Source organism: Antedon bifida, chromosome 3 (assembly GCF_963402885.1).
Source record: "Antedon bifida chromosome 3, ecAntBifi1.1, whole genome shotgun sequence".
Lineage (NCBI taxonomy): Eukaryota > Metazoa > Echinodermata > Crinoidea > Comatulida > Antedonidae > Antedon > Antedon bifida.
In genome coordinates, this window is record NC_136228.1 from 88,414 (window position 1) to 110,796 (window position 22,383).

Consider the following 22,383-nt stretch of genomic DNA (forward strand, 5'->3'; position numbering starts at 1 on the left):
GCCTAGTTTAGTAAGCTGCACGTGTGTATGCCAAGTATGGACGGCCCTCTAGTGTGAAGATATTTAACCAATCACGGAATAGCTGCAGAATAGCGCGCGGTTTGGTTTGGGGATCGTCCATATGGCATCAATTGTCGTTCGATAAAGATTCGTCGAATACATTTTGTATTCGAATGGTAAATTTTAAACAGAATGTTCTCAACAGAAAATCATTCGAACAGAAAACGTTAACAACGCAAACTTTTCCGTTAAGAACAATCAAAACGTTCAAAATACTCTGTTAAATAAGTACTCAACGGAAAAACTATACTCAATGGTAAAAGTCCCAATCGAATACAAATGTGATGCCTGGTGCGTCAGTTTGTGGCAAACCAAGTCACTGTGTATTGTGTAACCTTATTTTCACATTCCTTTAAAATTGACAATTGCATAAACTTCCCAACAAATAATTTGTAATAAATGTATTTAAGTTTCTTTTATTTATTTGAACACCTCAATGATAAACAAGTTATCGCAATTTATTCTTTCAGTTAAATTTCTTTCTTGGAATACATTTAGATATTTAAAACATTTATTGTACATAAAATAGATTGAATATATAATATATGACACACATTGATATTTTCACACACATTAAAATTAAGAATGTTTTTTAGATTGATATTGTTTAATACTGCAAATATATATATATATATATTATGTATACTATTATTATAAGTCATTGGCTGAGAGCCAACCAATAAGATAATACTATAATTAGCAGTTTAAAAAGTTTCAGTGTAATGTTTAACTTTTTTAAATGCTACTTTAAAACGATTTGAGCTCTTTTCTGAAGTAAGCTGGTGAAAGTTAGCAGAATGCTGGGCAGCCAATGAGTGTATGTCATGGTCATTCATTTGAAGGATGCGTTGTCGTAGCAACTCCTGAAGTTCGGCGTCACATTCAAAGGTAAAAGTATGATTCTGGAAAACTCTAATCTGGTCGACAAGTTTTGCAATAGATCTGAAAAAGTAAGATAATGTTGCATAAGCTACACCAAGTGTATCTGAAATATTTACTGGAAAACGTGCATAATTAAAGTTGAAATAGTTAATTAGTAGCCTATTTCACAGTCAGTATGTTTGTGTGTTTTTTAAATACAAATTACATTTTATATACAGTAACATTTTCAAAATTGTTTTCATTTGTTGGTTGCTTTTTTAGTCAAACGATAATTAATATATTTAATGAGATAAAATGACAAGTGATAATAGTGATTCTTACTTCATTTTTGTCCATTTATACATGCCATTAGCAAGTGTAAATCCACCGATCTCAGCACTTTGTAGATGCATCAGTAAAAACAATGAACATGGTAATGTAGGTTTGTCATGATGAATGTTATTCTTTATCAGACTTTCTCCATCACCTTTCAAAATGATCTTGGCCGCCTTTAACTTTTCAAAACTACTTCCAATCTTACTTGGAATATTCCGCCAGGCCTACGGAGAAGAGAGAACTTTGTAGTAGTGCAGTATAAATAGTGACTCCATGAGTACAAACATGCAACTTAAACCAGAAGTGTGTAAACCTACCGGTACTTGTCTGACAATCAGGCTTTCTAGAGCATCAATAATCTGCATACAGGTGGCTATATTCCTCATATCATAGCACTCTCTAGCTATCATTATGAACTTACACAGGATTGCTGTTTGGTACTTGAAAAAATAATGAAAAATTTTATCTTTTTATCTCACAATGAACAAGATTTTAATTTACACCAGTTCAACATGGTATCTTTCACACATACAAAGGAAACTCTGTTTTGATGTAAATTTGAAATAGGATGGTATTCAAATAGAAACATAACAAATAAATTTATAGTATGATACTTACCTTTTGACTAACCGATGTAACAACCTCAGCTGCGACCCAGTGTGACACTTCACGAGCATGCTCCAACAATATATGAACAAGGCCCTCATCACCGAGTGTATTAACAAACAAGTTAGGATAGTCTTGCTCTACCTCAGCACGAGATATGGAAGGTGATGACAAAGATACATCCACTTCCATGCCGACACCAATGCCATTGTAGCGAGAGTTTAGGTAGTGTACTGGATGAACCTTACGGAACAATTCCTGTATAACAATGAGTTTGTGCACTTATATGCTCATATCAATATATTATATTAACCTAACCCATAGCCCAAGCTACTGTACACTATTCCAGTGATTCATTGTTTTTGAAACTTAAACTGCATTGATGTGATCTAAACATGGAGGTAGAAATACATGACGTGAAATTTTGGAATGGAGATGAAGTATGCAAATATGACTTACCTGTTGCATAAGTGTAAGCTGGTATGCCAGTCTCTGTGCTGTGTGTTCACTCATTGTAAATCCTTTATCACCAGATTGTACAGGTATATAAATAGACTGCGCCTCCATAGACTCTTTCTTAGGTGCTGCTGAAAAGCATGATGCAACTCCACTGCGCATCTTTTCAGCTCGCAGTGCACGTGATGGAACACTCAATACTTCACGAATAGAGTACCTCTATAAAGAGACAACAAGAAAATGATGAACCTACATTACTTAATTTCTAAGCATGGAATAATTCTTTTGTGCTTTCCAATTAATCATACATGATACAGAACAAGCATTACAATTAACTGGGGGAATGGATGAGCTACTTCTAAACTTACTTTCTTTGGTTTAGCATGATTTGCATATTCCTGATGTTTTCTTAATGTCTCCAACAACATATCCTTCTCCTTTTCTTGTTGACACTTCTTTAACAGTTTCAGCAAGCATTCACCCTGTGCATCAACAGATATTATCTGTTAAAACAAACAATATCATAATGCATTATTCAAACATAGATCTAATTATAAATAAAGTTCTAATGCATTTAAAATCATTCTCACAATTTTTATTATAACCACATCCAAACTAATGTAATGGTTGTCCTGAGAGTAACTTTAATCACTAGTTTTTATTTTGTATGTATGTATTATATAGGATAACTTTTAGTTGGTATCTAACCTTTTCTGTAATAAAATCTGTCAACTGATTAACAAGATTTAAGTTTGGTCGAAAATCAACTGCATAGTAATTCTCAATCCATACTTGTAGAATATCAATTGTCCGGCACAAGATTTTAGTTCTGCTTTCTGCCTGAGCTGAGCTCATACTGAAATATCAAAAGAAATATTGTATTTTATTAATATTAATTTGGAAATTTGTGTTTGATTACCCTTAATATGTATACCGCAGATATGTTGTTTAAAAATGGTCACCTTCTGGCAGCACAGAATTTGTCAACAATGAACTTAAATATTTCATCTGTTGTTGCATAGTAGTGGTAGGTAGAGAAAAAATAATGAATATAACCATCCAGAAGTGCTTGTCTGAAAAAAAAAGCAATTTAAAGAACCATTATGTATACATACTATGACTTGAGTTATGAGTAACATTAGTTGGATCTTACTACACTTTATAGTAATGTTAATATTACACCTTCAGTCCAATATACAAAGCAACATATGCAAGCTCACAAATTATGAGATTGTGTTAATCTTATATACAGTGGACAACATTTACCTGGCATAAAGGTATGAGAATAGTCCAAGTGGCTCTCCTGCCTGCAATGTAGAACCTGATTTTATATGATGAAACAACAGCAAAGGGCATTCTTCCTGACTATGGTGAAGATACATTGGTTCCTGTCCCATACTGAAATAACACACATGAAGTTCATCAGTGAAATAATACAAACCTGATCAAAGTATATAGGCCTTATATGTTATAAATATACATGTTAACATATTACCTTGTTGCAAATGTGTATAGTAAGGAATGGTCTAGACCCCACTGCTCAGAATATAGCATCTCTAGATGACGTTTTGCAGATTCTAGGAATTCAATTTTATTTGTCATTTCATCAATTTCTTTTCCAACTCTGATTACCATAGTCTTATAATCTGTGCCTGTAGAAAAAAGAATTTTAGAATCTGAGCATTTTAGATTTAAAATCAAGCAAACTTATCATCATCACTTACAGGCAGATAGAAACCTAGCTACATTAAATTCTAAAAAAACCTTCAATAACATATTAAAAATATCATCACACACATGCAAACAAATTTGAACATTGCTTTATGAAAATGAATTGAATGATACAAGAGCTTAATTTCATAACAACAGTGCATGCCGTGCCATAACAGAAAATAGCAATACAGGTATGAAACATAACAGTGATTATTATAGCTATCCAAAATGCAAAAGTATAGTATAGCTAAATAAAACAGGGATAACAAACAATACACTAAAATTAAATACATTTTTTGAAACACAATGCACAAAATATCAAGATTAAATTTAAAAAATAAATGCAAACTGCAGCTTCAAACTCCACATTGCATTATTTTTAACATGCATGATAAAATAAAATGCAAAGCAAATTCTTAATAGTAAACAATTATTTGCTGTTACCAAACAATTACCATTCTGAGATAGTGATGTTAAAAGTTCATGGAGAGCTGGTTCTAATTTTGGAAACGCTGCATTCATATTGAAAACAATAATACTGTATAGTTAATTTCAAGACATTTTCAATTTGCAGATACTATTTAGCCTATTGATACCTGTACTATTATATTTTTATTATTACACTGTATAATTTAAACATAAATGTTTCCTACAACATTTTAAAATAAATGAATATAGTAAAATGTTTGCAATTCCAACTTTAAATTACCTTTTGTTTGCTGGGCCTCCAACATCTTATGATAAAACTTCTGTGATTTTGAACGCATCTTTCTTTCCATCATGAGTTCCTGATCTATGACCTATCAAATACGAACATCACAGCATAAATACAAATACTGGACCTACACATTATACTTTTACATGTCTGGGAAAGATATTACATTGAACAAACCACACATTGATAGTGTTAAAATGTAAATAACAATAACTCACCCTTATTTTAACTTCAATACCTTGTTGTGTTTCACAGTTAACAACCAGTTTGTTTGTGTAATCCTCAACAATTGGGTCTACAGCCAAATCACCATACATGACACCAGCATTCAACTGAAGTTGAGAATCATCCCCAGTTGACACAGAGCTTGGCAATGATATAATAGACTCTGCTTTAGAATCAACAAGACCTTTAGTATTTGTTGAAGATGCTCCACTAATCAGAGATAGGGAACTATCAGCCTTTGTAAGTCTGTGATTGAACATGATGGACTTTAGTTTATACTTGGTTGCCGTACCAGAACTGGAACTGGATTCTGAACTGTGCCGTACAAGAGTTGTTGGATTTGGTAATGATGTTGCCAACATCTTTGGCTTTCTATGAGTCTGTAAAATGTTTTCTTTTTCACTTCCTTCTGTACTTGCTGACTTTACTGATCCTTCGCTTGCAACATAACTCCCAGATTTTGATCGATCTATGGAATCCTGCAAACTTTTTGATAAAGACCCAAAAGAAGAACCACTGGCAATACTACTCATAGATTTGCTAAGGTCATGATGCCTGAAATTTAAGCTCTTATTTTCTGTAGTTGATTCTATACTTTTTTCTGGAATAGGTTCCATTGGTTCTTGTACATTTTTATCATTGTGCTTATGATTTTTTGTATGTCTTTTCTTCTTTCTTGAGGTGACTACAGGTGCATCATCTAATCTATCTTTCGTATTTTTCTCAAGCTCACTCAATTTGTCCGTTAAATCCTTAGGATCTACTCCTTTCACATTGGTTGTCTTTTCATTTGTTTTCTTATTCTTTGGTTTTTGTTGTCTTTTAAACAATTCAGCATGAGCAACAACATTAGATCTCAGTATTTTGTTATTCTTGGTTCCTTTTTTGATGAAAGTGTTGTCTGCCGGAAGAAGATCATCAATAATTGAAGCATTGTCATCACTGTCAAGATTGTCTGGTGTATTGCTAGGTGATAAAATGATTGGTTCTGTTTTACGCCTTGGTCTACTTGGGCTCATAGCAAGAGGTCTGAAAAAATGGTTAACAAAACATTGTATGTGTAACAAAACATTGTACAATACATTTTATCTATTTTAATGTTTTGCCTACAAAATCTACAGAAAAGGGCGCAAACAGAAATATGCCAACTATTTGTATTGGTGTGCTATATGTCCCAGTAAACATCATTAAGTTTTTAGAAAGAAGTCATGGTAAAAATGTATTATAACAACATAGTAGCAGTTAAAATTTGAATATTACTTACTTCTGTGACTTTTTTGGCAAACTGCCATTAACCACTTCATAAAGACTTTCCAGTAAATCCTCTTCCCAGTAAAGGTCACAAAACTTCTCAGTTATTGCACTGACAAAGGTCATCCATCTCAAGTGTGTAAGGGATACAATATACTCACCTGAACAGTAAACCAACAAATTTAATTTTGACTGTTATTAGAAAATGTAAACAATTTAATTATTAGAAGATACAAAATTAAAACAAACTTACCCATTTGTAAGTCCTCAACACCATTTTCTAAATACCCATCAAATGCAAAAGCAACTCTGACCAATTTGACAACTTTTCTTAACATATTGTTACCAGCTAATGCATCTTTCAGAGGATTATAAACCGTAAGTCCTGTTGCATCTTCACCACTTGAATGGCTGTATCTCATGTGAACTCCACTATCACGTGATACAATTGATACAATTGATGTTGGTGAATTAGATGTATAAGGATCTATTGGTTTTGTATCATCGACATCATCCTTTTCCATTTTTTTTTTTACTACAACTTTTGTTTCAGGTCCAGCAAATTTCTCATGTGACTTTCTGTCTAATGATTTTGCACGCTCTCGTGATTTACTTCGTTCTCGATCTTTTCTTAACGTTCGACCCTGTGATTTACTACGACATTTCTCATATTCGTGAAAACCATGATTTGACTTAACTGTTTTTTTCATGTACCTTGGCATACGTACATTTGTATCATGGTATGTGGATTCACTACTTTCAGAGTCAGTTTCATGATTGACTTTTCTGTGAGGTAACTTTGAAACTACTACAAGCTTCTTGTCCAACTTTTTACGATACTCCTTTTTACTTATATCTTTGTTGGTACCAGTACTTTTTGTTTTACCAGTTTGCAAGTATTCTTTGGCATGTTTGGAAGATTTGTGTGCAATGACAGAAGAACTCTTAGTGGCAATTGTGTTTGGTTTATTTGAATGTGGTTTAATTGGACGAAATGCTGAACTATGTAAACCTGTAAGATCAGTTTTAGCCGAGAATGTAGTCAGAATTTCTTTTGAGGAAATTGGTGATAACGAGCAATTCAAAGTGTTTGGTGAAACTGCTTCAACATCTGGTGTAAAGGAAGACTGTAATACAGGTGCTGTGCCAGTTCCTGGAATTTCAACTGAAATTATATGGAAGAATCCAGTATGTGGATCTCGACAAATTTGCATAGGACCAGAGATATTTGGTAATTGGTGAATTATTTCCTTACTGGCAGGTTGTGTTTTTGAAGATAATCCACCTAAAGAAGGAATTGTTGGTCGTAACAAAACATTATTGACTGGTGTCTTTTGAACTGTTGATGCCATTGTTTGAGTTGATGGTAAATTGAAAGGAACTGCATGGGTCAAATTTGAAACAGGAATGGCAGGAATTGATGATTGCACAGAAGTTGCAACTGGAAACGTCGAAAAAGCAAATGATGGCCTTAATAAGTTAGAAGTTGAATTCTGTCTAAACCCATGCATTGAGACAGAAACTGCCTCTTCTCCGGGTGATTTTGTTTCATTTTCCATGGTTGTTGAATCAGATAGCATGTGGTTATGTTTTAAAGTTTCTGAGTTGTTGAATTCATCACAAGTATCTATTTTGTTATTGACTGGTTTAAAAGAGGTTGATGTTAAAGGTACAATAGACTCATAATGTAAATCTTGTTCATGTTGTTTATTTCCATTACTTTGAGTACCAGCAAAAGACTGTTCCATATTTTCAATGATTAATAATGAATCAATACTTGTTGGTATAATTGTAGATGGTTTATCATGGTTAGAGTGACTGATATGTTCTGAAAAATTACTATCTTCATTTGCGGCATCATTTTCCAGATCAGTAAGCATTGTAGCAGGTGGTGGAACCTTCTTTGGAATTTGAGGACCTTTCTTTATTGCCTCCATTGCAATTTTAGCCTTCAACTTGACAACACTAACTGGTGATGTGTTCTGCCTTACTTTAGTCTTAGATTTATCTGAAGATATCACAATAGGAGTAAAATGTGTGGCTTTAGAAGAGTAGGCATGTGGAAGTGTAGCTCTTCCTTTATCTTCACTAAATTCTTCCGACATCATTGAAGAAGTTTTGCTGTTTGTCTTTGATCTACTACCTACTATTGGACCTGCACTAAAAGCATCCTTTTCTTTATTTAATGAAGAATGTTTGTTAAACATACTGTGTGAGCATGTGGTTCTTTTAAATGGATTTGATAAATCAGATGAGGAACTAGGGTCATTCACAACAAATTCTTCACCATGTTCTTCTGAACAGATTGAATGCTTAACTTTTACCTCATTTTCTGGAATACTTTCCTCTCCCGTACACAAATTATTTTCATTCCTTACATTCCTAGTTTTGTGTAAATGTAAACTTTCTTTCCAACTATGCTGAGTTGTTGAAGGTTGTAACTTTCTTTCTGATTGTTCACAAAGCTGTTCATTGGTTTGAGTGATTTTAGTAGGTGAATCCAAATAATCTTCTTCATTCCAAGATTCTTCAAGACATTCAATCTTCTTTTCATCACTATGTACAAATTGTGTAGAAATATCAATACTGCTGGGATATTTTCTGAACATGTTTGATTCTCTTAATAATGCTCCATTTTGTAAAATGTTAGCAACGGACAAGACCTTCCTTGGTAACGTTTCTTTTGTAGCAGTTTGGCCTTCAGTTGGTGAAGTTTCTTCAGACTTCAAATATGATACAGAATCTTGTAGAGTTTCTGTGCCTGAATAGATCTCCGTGAGTATTTCCTGAGCCCTTTGTGAAAGAGTATCATATGCACCAGACTTTTTTGCATCCTGCTTAGAGGTCATGGTGTCCCCAATTAGTTCTTCAAAATCATCTTGTATTGCAACTTTCTTAGAATGTTCCCCTAAATTTTCATTCAGTTTGATTTGGTGTGGATACTTTTCTACTTGTGAAACACTTTTATCATTGCCATCTTCTCCAATGGTACTTCTCCTATGTTGTGCTGAATTTAAAGAAAATGGCTACTGGTAAACAATCCAAATTTATTCCTAATCTAAAACATTAAATTAATTAATTTTTCATTTATTAATGTGTACAACTAATTCATTAAAGTAACTTACAATTAATTTCTTGTGATTTGATAACACTTTTTCCAATTGAAGATAGTTTTCTACAAATCTCCTGTGATGATTTGTCTTCAAGATGAGTTACACATGTGGTAATAATCTCCTCATAACATGGTCTTCTTAAAGGATCATCTAGGGTCATTAGAGTTATTAACCCAAGAAGTCCATTACTTATCTCAACTTGGTGTTCTGCTGGTAAACTAAATTCGGCTGCTTCCAATAGGCAATGAGCTAGTGAGTACAGGTGACCCTATTAGAACAAAATTTAATTATTTGTAGGTGGTTGCCATAATGATCACAATAACTCTGATACAAGTGCTCACTCTTGCTAAAACCAAGAGCCTGAAATAATAGGATAAAGTTTCTTCTGCCAAACAAACTAAACAAATTACGGTTTCACGGTAGTACGTAAATAGGATAGAAGCAGGATTTTGAGAACAAATAATAAAATGAAAACACTTAAAATTGTCAGAAAGAAATATTTTGTACAGTAGTGGTAGTAAACAAAATAAACCACATTGTAATATTGTCCTCACGTAAAGCGGTAAAGATCAATGCAGAAAATGTGTAAATTTGTTATATTTTCTGTTGCCATAGAACTTGTGATCAATCAACCAGCATGTTCAGCTGCCTTCATTTTACACAGGAAGTCCACTCTAGTCTATGTCTAATAAATCGTACAGAATGTGGTGCTATGTTTTAACTAGTTAACTTAAATTATTAAGTAGCCACGAAAATTTATGTCTCTATATCGATTAGTACAATTTAAAAACGCATTAAAGTACTAATAAAAAAAAAAAAATAATATTTAAATACTGTACTGTACTTAAATTAAATACTGTACTGTACTTAAATTAAATTTCAACACACCACAATATTTTCTTTTGACATCTTGCTGTAGTTATTATCAGTACATAAATCGTAAATCAAAAACTAGTACTGTCTCTCAAAAAGATCTCTACTTGCGCACAATTATTGTCATTGATGGTTCACTATAATTTCTCAAATCAATTGTTAAAAAAATCCTTCTTCTGTCCTATCCAGAATAAATCTAATTAACTCAGGTCCCAAAAATAATAGCAATCAGCAATTAGCAGGTGTAGATTTTCTATTTTTATCCAAATGCAATTAATCAGCAAATTGATTCACGAGTTGATTTTCAGATAAATAAACAGCAAGAAGGAAGTGCAATATTTGCTGTTGAGTCAAATAGAGTGTGTTCCATAATTCAACTACATGCCTGCAGTACCAAACAGTTGTGTTCACACAATGCTAAATTGTAAAGTTGCTACGATTGTATATTACTGTACGTACAATACACATATTCTCTAATAGAAATGGTTGTTTACACACAGCATTCTTCACCGTTCTCGTACACTCAGATCAACAATATATATTTATGTCAAAATCTTTCCCTCACATTTTACAGTTTCTATTTGCAGATTCAATAATAAAATGCAAGGTTACCATTTAATACTCGCAACTAGAAACACTTTCTGATGAATGCAATCAGATGATACAGGATTATGTGATGATCAATTATGTCAAAAAACAGGAAACCTACTTTACCTAGCTGAGATTGCTATTGATGTTTAGTATTCATTGAAACACAATTATACTCTGGTGTACACACATTAGAAATCTATAGCTGTATTCATTAAAGATATATTGTCCCCCATTTTCAATTTCTTGTTTGAATATGCCATTTTAATGTCACATAATAGTTATTCACTTTGACCAAAAACTATTTACCGGAAAAAAATTATTTACCTGAAAAAATGTAATTTAAAGCAACAAATAATTGTCTGACAATGGTTTTGGTTAAAATTAAATGTTTCTTCTGTTTTTTTACAAGTGAAATCAATTTTTTTTTCCCTTTTTATTTTTACAGAAGTGAATAACATTAATTATTTAAACTACAAAATGGCCTATTTAAAGTCTGATTTTATTAATCTTCATTTTTCATGTTTTTGGAGGACAATACAACATTGGATATTATACTTTATTTGTTTGTTGAATGGCTTATAATATAAAATAGAAACTTACCTCAAAAGATGCACCACATATTTCATATTCTGGGGGCAGATAATCACTATCTTCACAATCTTGACAATAGTTTATGAAATTAAAATAAATTATGAAAACAAGAACATTCAATATATTTTCTCATTGTATACATTTTCAAGAAAAATAACACATTAATATTGTCCATTAAAGGCAACCATCTTGTTGGCTACACACTTATATAATCATAATTAGGATTGTTTGTATTGGAAACCCCTATGTTACCCTTATGTAGGAAATGAACTATATTTCTGGTACAATGTGCACCACAATTTGCTGTAGTAACTGATTTTTTACTTTCAATACAAGGAATACATAGAAACTGCTTTGAAATTATCATCCAAATTCTTACTTTCAACAAATTGAGTACTTACAATTAAAATCACTTAAAACATTCACATAGAATTCTCAAAATGATAATTCTTGATGACAAAAAATAGTCCAACTCTGAGCAACAGTTCAGAACCTTATTACTTGTTGTTACCACTTTAATGACTACTGACTGCCATGTTATAACTGTCACTCTATTCATGATTAGCATACTTGATAATGTCTCTTATTCAAGGTGGTAGTATGTTTAGAAAAGCAAACAAAAGTTGAACATGTTCATTTACCTCATGTTTGTTTGTTGCTATTGATTGTCAATACTGAACTGTTTTCTTAGAATGCTAAGTACACTATTTTGAACAATTAAGAACTTTGATCATAAGAGAAGAAGCCAAGTAATCAATAGGACCTACTCATAAGAGAAGAATAGCTTGGGTAGTTTGTGCTGCCATGCATGGTAAATAACAACTAATCTTTGCTAATAAAAGATTACTCCTAATAAATATTGATTAAAAAAGCTACTTTTTGCCGACTTCAAATGAAACCAATCAAGCATATCAACGAAAGCTCCATATAATCTGTGGTAAAAAGGTTGGTCTTAGAGTGGGTTTCTTAGAGTTGGTCTTAATAGAACCATAAAAACACAATGCATCATTAAAACCAAAAGTTTAAATTAGAATCAAAACTACCACAAAATGTTATGCCACTAACTTCCGTTCTTAGTAGACAAGTTTTTCACATATTGAAGCCGACTGTTCTATTACCACAGCTGAAAATTCATGAATAAATGATAACAAAATTGAAAAAAAAGATGATACATAAAACACAAAACTGTATCATAACAAGAATAAATTACTAAAAAATATAAATTAAAAATAATATGGATTTATTGCAGAAAACAAATTGACGAGAAACAACCCAATGAGAAACCAACTGAAACCTACCAAGAAAAATAAGTAAGCAATAATAATAGACTTTATTTGCCAATCAAAACAAAGACTTTATTGCTATGGTAACCATGTATAAGTTTCAATGTCTCTAAGCGGCTGTTCACAAAAGGTAAAAGTTTCAAGCTGTTCTATTTGTATATTCAGTATCATCTTTCGGAAAAAAAATTGTTCTCGTTCAAACGTATTGTGTTGGTATTTAGTCAACATCTTTGGTGGCAAATAAACATGTCCATGCACCCAGGCTCCTTTTATTATGCAAGCCATTATTTTCTTTTTTTTTATGTATAAATTAAAACATATTTAAAACTTACTTGCTGGTTTGTACGTAATCACTCCATTTCTGCTGAAAGCTATGGTTTCTGGACACAGGCATATTGTTCTAAATCCTTCTTTTGTTCCTTCCATCGATTTTAATGCTATAACGCTCTCTTTACAAACGGCCCATAATTCATCTTCAAGAAGGCAACCACCACGAGAATATAAAATATCTGAAAGAACATTTATTTCATCTTCCTCCTGCAGAGGTGAAAGCTGAGGCTTAAAACCTGGAACGCAGGATGATTTCATCATAAACCAACTTTATAACATTCTTACTTTTTTCTAATGATTTTTCCACTTCTGAAATGAAATGCAGTTGGAGATTTTATATTCTGCAACATAAAATTGTTATTTGACTATTAATGTTAAAGTTCAATATGCTAAACATGTCTATAACATATATTCTTCAATTCTCAAAAGAAACATTGAATGCCGTACACTAACGATGAAAGAGATATTTCTTGTTTGTACAGTAAAACACTTATGGCATCATACAATGCACTTGAAAAGTTTGTTTGCTGTGTGATCTACGCTTTTGTAGGCATCATGTTTAAACAAGGATAAACTGAACTTGCACCAAACCTTACAGGTAATGTACTTATTCTGAATGCTGACGGTACAAAATGTAAAAATACTGATCATCTATAAAAACACTTTTTCATGTCACTTTGTTCTGTAGATTACTGTATTTAAATTTCTGAATTCTGTTAAAATTGACGACTCAGTTTTACTTTTACATATTCTGACAAGCATACCGTACAGACACGGTAAATTGTGAAATTTATAGGCCTTTTTATAATGTTTTGTATTGGAAATTGAATCTCTGGACTCAATCATTTGCCTTGAGCATAAACCATCATCATTCAGCGCCATGCAGTTTTTACAAATTAAGAGTTACTCACAGCATGCAGACTAGCACCTTCTTGTGTGTGTGGTGGTGGTGGTGGTCATCATTTGTGGTACCTGGATGTTGACCGACGTCGACGACAGGCCTAAAGGATTACCAGAATAAATCTTCGGTTTGTTGGTTTTTGTTGGTATAAATGTTGACTACTTCTTCTAGTACCTCAGCTTGATATTTATTCCGTTTTTACATGGCCGCTTTACCATTTCTTTTTCTTCTTCTACTTCTACAATGCAGACTTAAGTTCAAGACAATCATCACACTCTTTTTATTTACTACCAAAGTACAGTACACAGTGCTAACTAACTCGAAAATGTTGTTTAGCGCCCTCTTTCAAATAAGGGTCGTATTCAACTTCGCAGTACTGTGAATAGAACTGTTTTCAGTTAATTACAATTAATTAAAAACAGTAAAGAAAATATTACACCATACATATTACATTTTACGTAAAAGGTATAGAAACAGTTCAACATTAATAATGTTTGTTATTTATATTATACAGTAGGATTTGCCACACAAATTCACGAATCCCAAGAACTAAATAAATGCTGCTTAAATCCCAACGAAACAAATAATATACAATTGGTTCAATAATTATGAATATATTCATATTTTTCATTTTATAGCTCAAACAAAATACAGGCGTAAACTTTAGACGGGATAGTAATATTTTGACCATTTGTCATGCTGCAGTGAAGTTTGTTTCAAGAATTATTCGATTGATTTGATCCTGATTTGAGTTGTCTCAGTATGAGTGTGCAATATCAAGGCCTCTGATTATGAACGAGAATAATATGTTATGTTACATTATATTTATTAATGATGCAATTAACGCACTCCATAAAACTCGCTTTATGTCTACTATTGTATCTTGATTCGCTTTATGTCTACTATTGTATCTTGATTCGCTTTATGTCTACTATTGTATCTTGATTCGCTTTATGTCTACTATTGTATCTTGATTCAATTTAGACTAAAATAATTAATGATGCAACTAATAACAATATTGTTACATAATCCCTCTTATGCCCATTATGAAATCATTCGTCTTTGTAATCTGTTGTATACATAGAAAGTCACTTGTCAAAACATGAATAGGACGTAAGCGTTGTTATTGGAAGTCCCTAGCATCGATTAAAAGATGAGTAGCTACTAATGAATCTGAGGTGGTTGGTCCAAATACTCAACTAGGAATTAAGGCCGCTGCAGGTTTTAAATAATTGAATCATGCTTTTAAATATTTTCGAGTAGGTTTTTAATTCTATGTTTAAATTAATGTAGGCATAAGAAGAATCATTGTTGTCATTTTAAAAGTAGGCCTAATTCATAACAAATGTTGTCATTATTATACTAAAGAGTAGCACTCGGGGTATTGTACCCTCCTCCTTCTCCTCCTCCTCCTCCTCCTAAGTCTAGGCCTATGTCTCAACATCAATATTTACAAAGTATCACCATCATCGACAGCGTGGCCTTTCACACTAACCATGCCTTAGTAGCTGCTAATACCAAGACAATGACACCTTTTTTAATTAATTATATTTAATAAGTCAATATCTGAGAAGATCGTGTTGTTTCAGTCAATATTGACAACCAGAATGCTGATGTGTTATTGTCATTCCAGATCATAACTTATATCAATACTGTCATTTATTTGTATGTATTTATCTTTTGCATCATGATCGTAGTGAAATAAATTGTGCTGTCGCAACGTACGAACTATTATTGGTAAGTATATACCCTCATTCCACCATATTCACTTTTTTCATCCAAGTATCTTGTTCGTTTTATGAATAAACTCCCCAAAAAATGCACATTGGTCCAAATCATCCTCTGTTGTAACGGCTGCGGAATATGATGCAACAGGATTGCAATATGGGATTGATTTTCGTGTTTTATGAGATTTAAATAAATGACGGTAATAAATAAATCAATATTATTTCTAATGTGTATTTGATCAGCTTTTAATCAGTGAATATAGTGAGTTTATGTGTGACGTATTTTCCCATAATGATCTATGATGAACCTGTATTACAACATGTGTTTTTATATTATCATTCTAATCACCGTCTACTTTATTTTATGTATTGGTAATAAAATATCAGATTTACCAACATACAAATATACTGACTCATAAATAACAAGTACACCTGTAGTGATATTGTGTTTGGTGTCGTTTGGGTGTGTCCGTCGAGAGTGCATCGATACAAAAATGCTTTACAAAAGTAATTATTTATGTTCGTATTTTATTTTTGTAAAATCATGTGCCGTAACCACAAAATGGATCTAATTAAGTAAAAACTTAAATAGCCGATCCTGGTTGGATGTTCACAGCGATAATATATTTACAACATATTTTGTTAATATAAATACCAACATTATTATTATCTACAATACCGGTACTTTTTTTTACAAATATTCCACTCACAATAATGCAGACGGTTGCCCATCTTTTCAATATAATATTCCACTCACAATAATGCAGACGGTTGCCCATCTTTTCAATATAATATTGTCTATGTTTTGTACAATTTATTTAAATAATGTTCTGTGTAAATGCACTTTTAATGATTCTCTCTGTCGTCCGTTTCTGTTTCCGAACAATTTGACGTTTCTCCGTCACTTTCTCGCATATTTTGAAGTGCCCGTATTTTAGCTAGTTTTGCTTGCTGTTTTTCAAAATTCTGTTTTCTCCACTTTATTCGTCTGTTTTGGAACCATACTTTCACCTATTGAGAAACAAAGACCGTTTTAACATCTCGATGATAAGTTTACAATTGGTTTTAGAAACTACACTGATAGATGTGTTTAAAAATAAAATTGTTAAAACTTAATCTAAGAAATTAAAACTATGACATCTTGCAGAAACAAAAAATAATAACGTGATATGATTTATTGGTTAAAACAGATCATCTACACACCTGAGATTCGGATAGATTTAACGTTGACGCCAAGTAAAGTCGTTCGGATCCAACCATATATTGTTGACGAGTAAACTCTTGTTCCAGACTGTCCAGCTGGTTTTGAGTGAATATTGTACGGATACGTTTTGACTTTAACTGGCCACTTGTTGACTTCATCCAGTCTGGTTCTTGTATTCTAGTTTCTGAAATAGCAATAAGAATATCATTTTAATTATATGAATTATAACTTTGTAATTCAACATTTAATGTATGTGGCTAAGAAGATGTAGTCATTTAAAGCTTAAATTAAATACTCCTAACTCAGCGGTTCATTTATATTGAACATGAGGTCTAAAAGGGTGTACGAATTGAAATGAAAAGAGTGTCGTTAACTTTTAGTCCATTCTTTGATTATTCAAAGAAGGTGTTACCGCTGATGCCATTTAGCGGCAAGTCATTTACTTTGATCGCGGCATCTCGCCGTAGAATTATCAGTACTGAAGTCCACTAAATAAAACCATGAATTAGAAAGGGTGCTTAGACGTTTAGCTCTAAAATGGATGAGAACAATACATATATTAACACTTTTAACTGAGCAGCGAACTTATTTAATTTACTTTCAATCTGCAAAGTGTCGAAGATGACAATGAGGCTTTACAAAATGTTTAATTAAATGTAAATACAAGTTTAGTCTTCTCAATACCTGAACGCTCAGGGATATAGAGAGATTTTCAACACCCCAATTGGATAATTCCTTAACAAAAATAACCGCATAATGCCGAAAGTCCTCTAATAGACCGAAAGTTAATTAATTTGCACCTGTACATATAATGGATCGTTTTGTTCTTAATCGCCCAGGTGTATTGACGATTAGTTTCGTCTCATTATCCGAAACATTAAGTTCGTGTACTTAAAGAATTGGTTATCGACCAAACGTTTACACCGCCGATAAATAGGGCCAACCTATATTACTTAACATATTATCCATTTGTATAGACACTAGAACATGATTGATGAATAGAAACGTAACAACAGAGCTTAATTATCAAAAGTTATACCGCGGTAGGTAAGTGTTTACCCCAGTGTTTAAAGAGCACTAAATTCGGCGGATTTGTAATGTTTGAAAACTTAATCTCTTTGGCAAGTCGGTAACACCTCGCTATTGGTATGATATTGTAAGACAGAGCGGTATTCGAAAGGTACATAATTCTCGTTATGTCGTGCCATTATTGAAATTTACAACATAAAATAAGCCTACAGTACTCATCAGTGAAGAGTGTAATTTCACTCTTCTCTGGACCCCGCCCTGGACTTATCTATATTAATAAGATCGTATCAATGATTTTACTGGATGAATTTCCTTTAATTTGTGTTTAAACATTGTACAATTTGATATACATAGATTAAACATCTTTATATTACGAATCTGTATTATAAAATAAACAACATCGGCATCATGTATAAAGCTGTTAAAATGCTTCGGTTGATAATGCATAATTATACTATAAAACATGATAATAAAATAGGATATACACTACTGGTAAGCAAAATAGAGTAACATGTAACATTTTAATGAATTTGTAATAAAATGAATAACCTACCAGGTCGTGTTACTTTTTGTGAGCAGATGTCCCAGATATCCATTGACTTGGGTGTCAAATCTCTGATGTGATCTTTCTCAGCTGGAGAGGTTGGCGACGTCTTTTCGTACATAATTTGTCCTCTTGAAACAACTGGATAATGTGGAATTCTAATAGATGAAGCAACTCTACGATCGTACACATAACCATTACCAAATGTAATATTGTCATTAATCTTTGGAGCATGTGGTTCTTTATTCAGTCCTAAGATGGCATCAATCGTGAAAGATGAAGGCCTCTTCATGGTAAAGGTTGATTCTGTAGAAACACTATGTGATGGTTGACACTTTGGTACTTTAGAACTCTGGTAATGATTTGCTGCTGCTGAAAGCTGATATGGATGATAAAAATATGCATTTCTATGCTGATGGTGAGAACGCATCGATGGTCCACGAATAGCTCCTCCTGCTGCTAAATCCTGATTCAACATTTTAAAAATACTGTTGAAAGTTGGTAATAGACGTTGTTTAGTAAACGCAGATAGAAATCAAATGTACTTGTTGATGAAACTTTCACCATTATATACGCGCTCTTTAACTTGTCAGCGATTCTCATTGGTTAAATCGGGGCGTACATTAAAGCACGAACCAATCGGAACAATTGTATCTGAGTAATTATGCAAAATAAAAGAGTAGGTGGACTTCAAAGAAGTGCTTTTGAGTGTGTTTGCAAGTTGTTAATTCGATGATCATTCACGCCCATTAGTTAGTGTGAATTGATAGGCACGTTTGAACCAATTAACGAATCACAATAGACACAAGTATCAATATAACAAAAACCAATGAAACCGCCATTTACACTGCACTCTGTATTTGGTGGAAAATATTATTCGGAAAATTGTTTCATAAAAATTGCGTTTAAATGCCATTTAATATGAAAGATCTATCAATATAATTTACAATTGCTCTTATAATATAAACATTAAATTAACAAGTTTTGATTTTTATTTTAGAATACACTGCCAGTTTATATACTCCGAGTATCTGGTGTATAAAAGTGGAAAGATTTTGAATATGTTAGGGTTGGAGTTTTCCAGTATTCGTAAGTTTGACTCTCCGACCTACAAATTCAAATTTATTCACCTCCCTTAGAAGAAACATAAACAAACTGTACAGTAAAGTAAAACACATCTGGATTAAGATTCACACGAATCATAAAAAAAAATCAAAATGGTTTTAACAAATTAAATAAAGTGTAAAAACCATTGTGAAAATTAAACAATTTGATTTACATTTTAGAATCTATAATTTGCTTTGTATCGTGTTTGTGGGTATTAATAGGATTGAATGCTTTTGAAACATTCGTAAGTTGTTGGCTACCCGTAGGCCTATACTTAATGACGAAAACATATACTGAAAATGTTCTTTCTAAAAAGTGAACATTAATCGATGATCCGACTGAATGTAAAATGTATTGTTTAAATTGTAAAAATATTATTAAAATGCTAATTAAAAGGCAGTGTATCAGATTTTTTTTTTTCTCTTTTGGTTTTGTATGATTTGTATAATATGGATGAATAAGTATGAAATGAATGAATATTTGGCATTTGGGTTATATTTCATTCATCTTTTTATTTCGGAATACCGTGATGACATTATCCATAGCAAAAACAAAAACATCTTTATCTAAGAACTCATATAGTACAAAAAAAACATTTGGAATGGGAAAATTGCATTATAAAATAAGGAGTGCCAAGCATTAATTCCTGCATAACCCAATTTTAAAGAAGTAATACACCCCTAATTAAATACTGCCATTTGGAAAAGTGACCATTTTGTGAATTAATTACTAGATTAACACCTCTACAATACAATTATTATCAAGTAGACGACGGGTTATTGTTTCACAGAATACATCAGTGCGCAATACATTGTTAAAGAATGCACATCAATTGATTTAATGAAACTCGCTTTTTATCTTTACAAATCTAATTATGTCTTAACAATACATGTAATGTTCGTTAATTAAGGAACGTTTTGTAGTATCAACCAGCTATTATTGTGTCTACAAAATGCTTTTAAGTAAAAACATCGTCAAAAAATACCGCGTTCTAGCAATTAATGTGTATACGTGCACTGTACTTGTTTTGGAAAACGAATCCCAGGATAAAAATTCTAAATTGTAATTTAAAAGTTCATTTTTAAATCATCATCTTGAATACGATTATATGGTGGTCTACGCCATATACATGTTACATACCAACTTCAGCAGGGTTAGCGTTTCAATTATTATTTGTCCCCCTGAAAAAATAATTCTTAAAACATTTTTTGTTGAATATGTCATTTTAATGTCATAATAGTTATTCACTTTTGACCACAAATTGGATAAAAAAATATTTAACTGTAATTTAAAGCAAAAAAATGGTGTCAGCCAATGGGTTTTTGGTAGAATTTAACAATTTATTTAGTCATTTTGTAAGTGAAAACATTGTTTTTTCCCCTTTTTTCTACGAAAGTGATAAACTTTATTAAAACTACAAAATAACCTATTCAAAGTCTCATTTAATGAATCTTCATTTTTCATGTTTTTTGGGGGACATACATCTTTAACAATAATTTGGAGGATTATCGTGCTAAATCTAAATTTGTATCATAAATAATGTTTGCTTCATTAGCTTTGATTGAAAGCTGATCCTTCGTTTGTTATCATGAAGGAATTAGTTTATTATTAAAGTTCGATCAATCCGGCATTGACGGCGCTAATTAATCGACCAGGCTCAATAGTTCCCATGCTCTTCACTTATGGGAATTACGGTATAAGAGGTCTCCCTCGCACAGTAGGCCTACTGATCCGATCAGTTCGAGTGTGAAGTTTGCTTACCAAAGTCTGGTGTTTAAAAACCGTTGATCAATCTGTAATAGACGTAGACAATATGCATGTGGCTATATCATACGTCATTAATCATATTAAAATCGATACAGATATAATTGTTAATTCTCCTCCTCGCGATTTGTTGGAATTGGTTTACAACAGGTGTGAATCTAGAAATTATGAATAATTTTGAAACATGTTGCTCCCATAATATTTTATATGCTATTTTAGTAATATTTACTTTGGATTCAGGCGTACGTACTAAATAAACGAATACACTCGTGAAGTTAGTGATATTATATTTGAATTGTAATTTTAAATATGGATGCAAATCGGTTATTAAACGTGATTGTCGCATCAGCTAAACCGACTATAAGGTTAACTCATGAGCGATGATGGTATTTGTTTAAGGTCGTTTATTTCATATCAATAACTTAAACTTTCCAATTTGTCAACGGTGTCTTTTCTCCCCTCTGGTCGTAACGTCATCGGCAACAGTGTCTTTTCTCCCCTCTGGTCGTAACGTTATCGGCAACGGTGTCTTTTCTCCCCTCTGGTCGTAACGTCATCGGCAACGGGTATTCCGGTGTCTTTTATGCCCTCTGGGCGTAACGTCGGCAACGGATCTTACTTTATAGTGTTAAGCGTGCATATAAAAACCCAATCTAATGTAACTTTCTTTCATATACTATTATATTAATGTAGTCTGATCAAAATAAAAGGGCAATTAAGGGTGGTTTTACTAATCGTGGGACAAATCAAGTTTATCGACCCATAAATCCAGTGTATTTGCTATTGTTTTACAAACCAACAAGTTTCTATAAACAATACACTGTTCAGTGTGAGCAAGACTAACTTGATCGAATTGATGAGTTTGCCGCGTGTCGAACGCGTGTGAAAGCGTTCAAATACGCTGTTAGTGTCGTCACTATACAACAAAGAGCAATGAGGCATGTGAAACCAACGAACAATCACCACCAAGACAGAATCTGTAACATGGCTGACGAATTTTCTTCATAGGGGATGGTAACTGAGTTGACTTAGCTTTCCCAGCATGTTATTTTGGTCGACTGCCCCCACCTGACTGTATGATCACGAGCACGAAGTGAAAGTCA

At 32.6% G+C, this 22,383-nt stretch overlaps 3 protein-coding genes across 3 annotated transcripts in view; all 3 read right to left on the reverse strand.

Annotated features, from left to right (window-relative positions):
• Positions 1-495: 495 nt before the first annotated feature.
• LOC144836983 (uncharacterized) lies at positions 496-13,267 on the reverse strand. Its single transcript, XM_078691948.1, has 17 exons — positions 13,007-13,267; positions 11,401-11,459; positions 9,349-9,604; positions 6,477-9,230; positions 6,237-6,384; positions 4,966-6,001; positions 4,742-4,832; positions 3,815-3,971; positions 3,586-3,717; positions 3,282-3,392; positions 3,028-3,175; positions 2,688-2,822; positions 2,323-2,538; positions 1,876-2,121; positions 1,575-1,697; positions 1,264-1,481; positions 496-1,002 (listed from the first exon to the last, which is right to left on the reverse strand). Exons 1-17 carry the CDS (start codon positions 13,263-13,265, stop codon positions 765-767), a joined length of 6,327 nt encoding a protein of 2,108 aa, XP_078548074.1. The 5' UTR covers positions 13,266-13,267; the 3' UTR covers positions 496-764.
• Positions 13,268-14,260: 993 nt separating this feature from the next.
• Positions 14,261-22,383, reverse strand: part of LOC144838539 (ubiquitin-like domain-containing CTD phosphatase 1) — a 34,635-nt gene continuing 26,512 nt past the window's right edge. Inside the window, exon 8 of the mRNA XM_078693944.1 lies at positions 14,261-14,281. The gene's annotated coding sequence lies outside the window, so the exon portion shown is untranslated. The remainder of the gene's footprint in view (positions 14,282-22,383) is intronic.
• LOC144837591 (homeobox protein Hox-B4-like) lies at positions 15,758-19,267 on the reverse strand. Its single transcript, XM_078692778.1, has 3 exons — positions 18,419-19,267; positions 16,836-17,020; positions 15,758-16,643 (listed from the first exon to the last, which is right to left on the reverse strand). Exons 1-3 carry the CDS (start codon positions 18,885-18,887, stop codon positions 16,479-16,481), a joined length of 819 nt encoding a protein of 272 aa, XP_078548904.1. The 5' UTR covers positions 18,888-19,267; the 3' UTR covers positions 15,758-16,478.

Excerpts from the sequence above, each read along its gene's own strand:
- LOC144836983 (XM_078691948.1), bottom strand. The coding sequence starts at position 13,265 with ATGATGAAATCATCCTGCGTTCCAGGTTTTAAGCCTCAGCTTTCACCT. Across the intron at positions 6,002-6,236 it reads TTGCCAAAAAAGTCACAGAA|ACCTCTTGCTATGAGCCCAA; the intron begins GTAAGTAATATT and ends CCATTTTTTCAG. Across the intron at positions 3,393-3,585 it reads TTCTCATACCTTTATGCCAG|ACAAGCACTTCTGGATGGTT; the intron begins GTAAATGTTGTC and ends TTTTTTTTTCAG.
- LOC144837591 (XM_078692778.1), bottom strand. The coding sequence starts at position 18,887 with ATGTTGAATCAGGATTTAGCAGCAGGAGGAGCTATTCGTGGACCATCG. Across the intron at positions 17,021-18,418 it reads ACAAAAAGTAACACGACCTG|AAACTAGAATACAAGAACCA; the intron begins GTAGGTTATTCA and ends TTGCTATTTCAG. Across the intron at positions 16,644-16,835 it reads TAAATCTATCCGAATCTCAG|GTGAAAGTATGGTTCCAAAA; the intron begins GTGTGTAGATGA and ends GTTTCTCAATAG.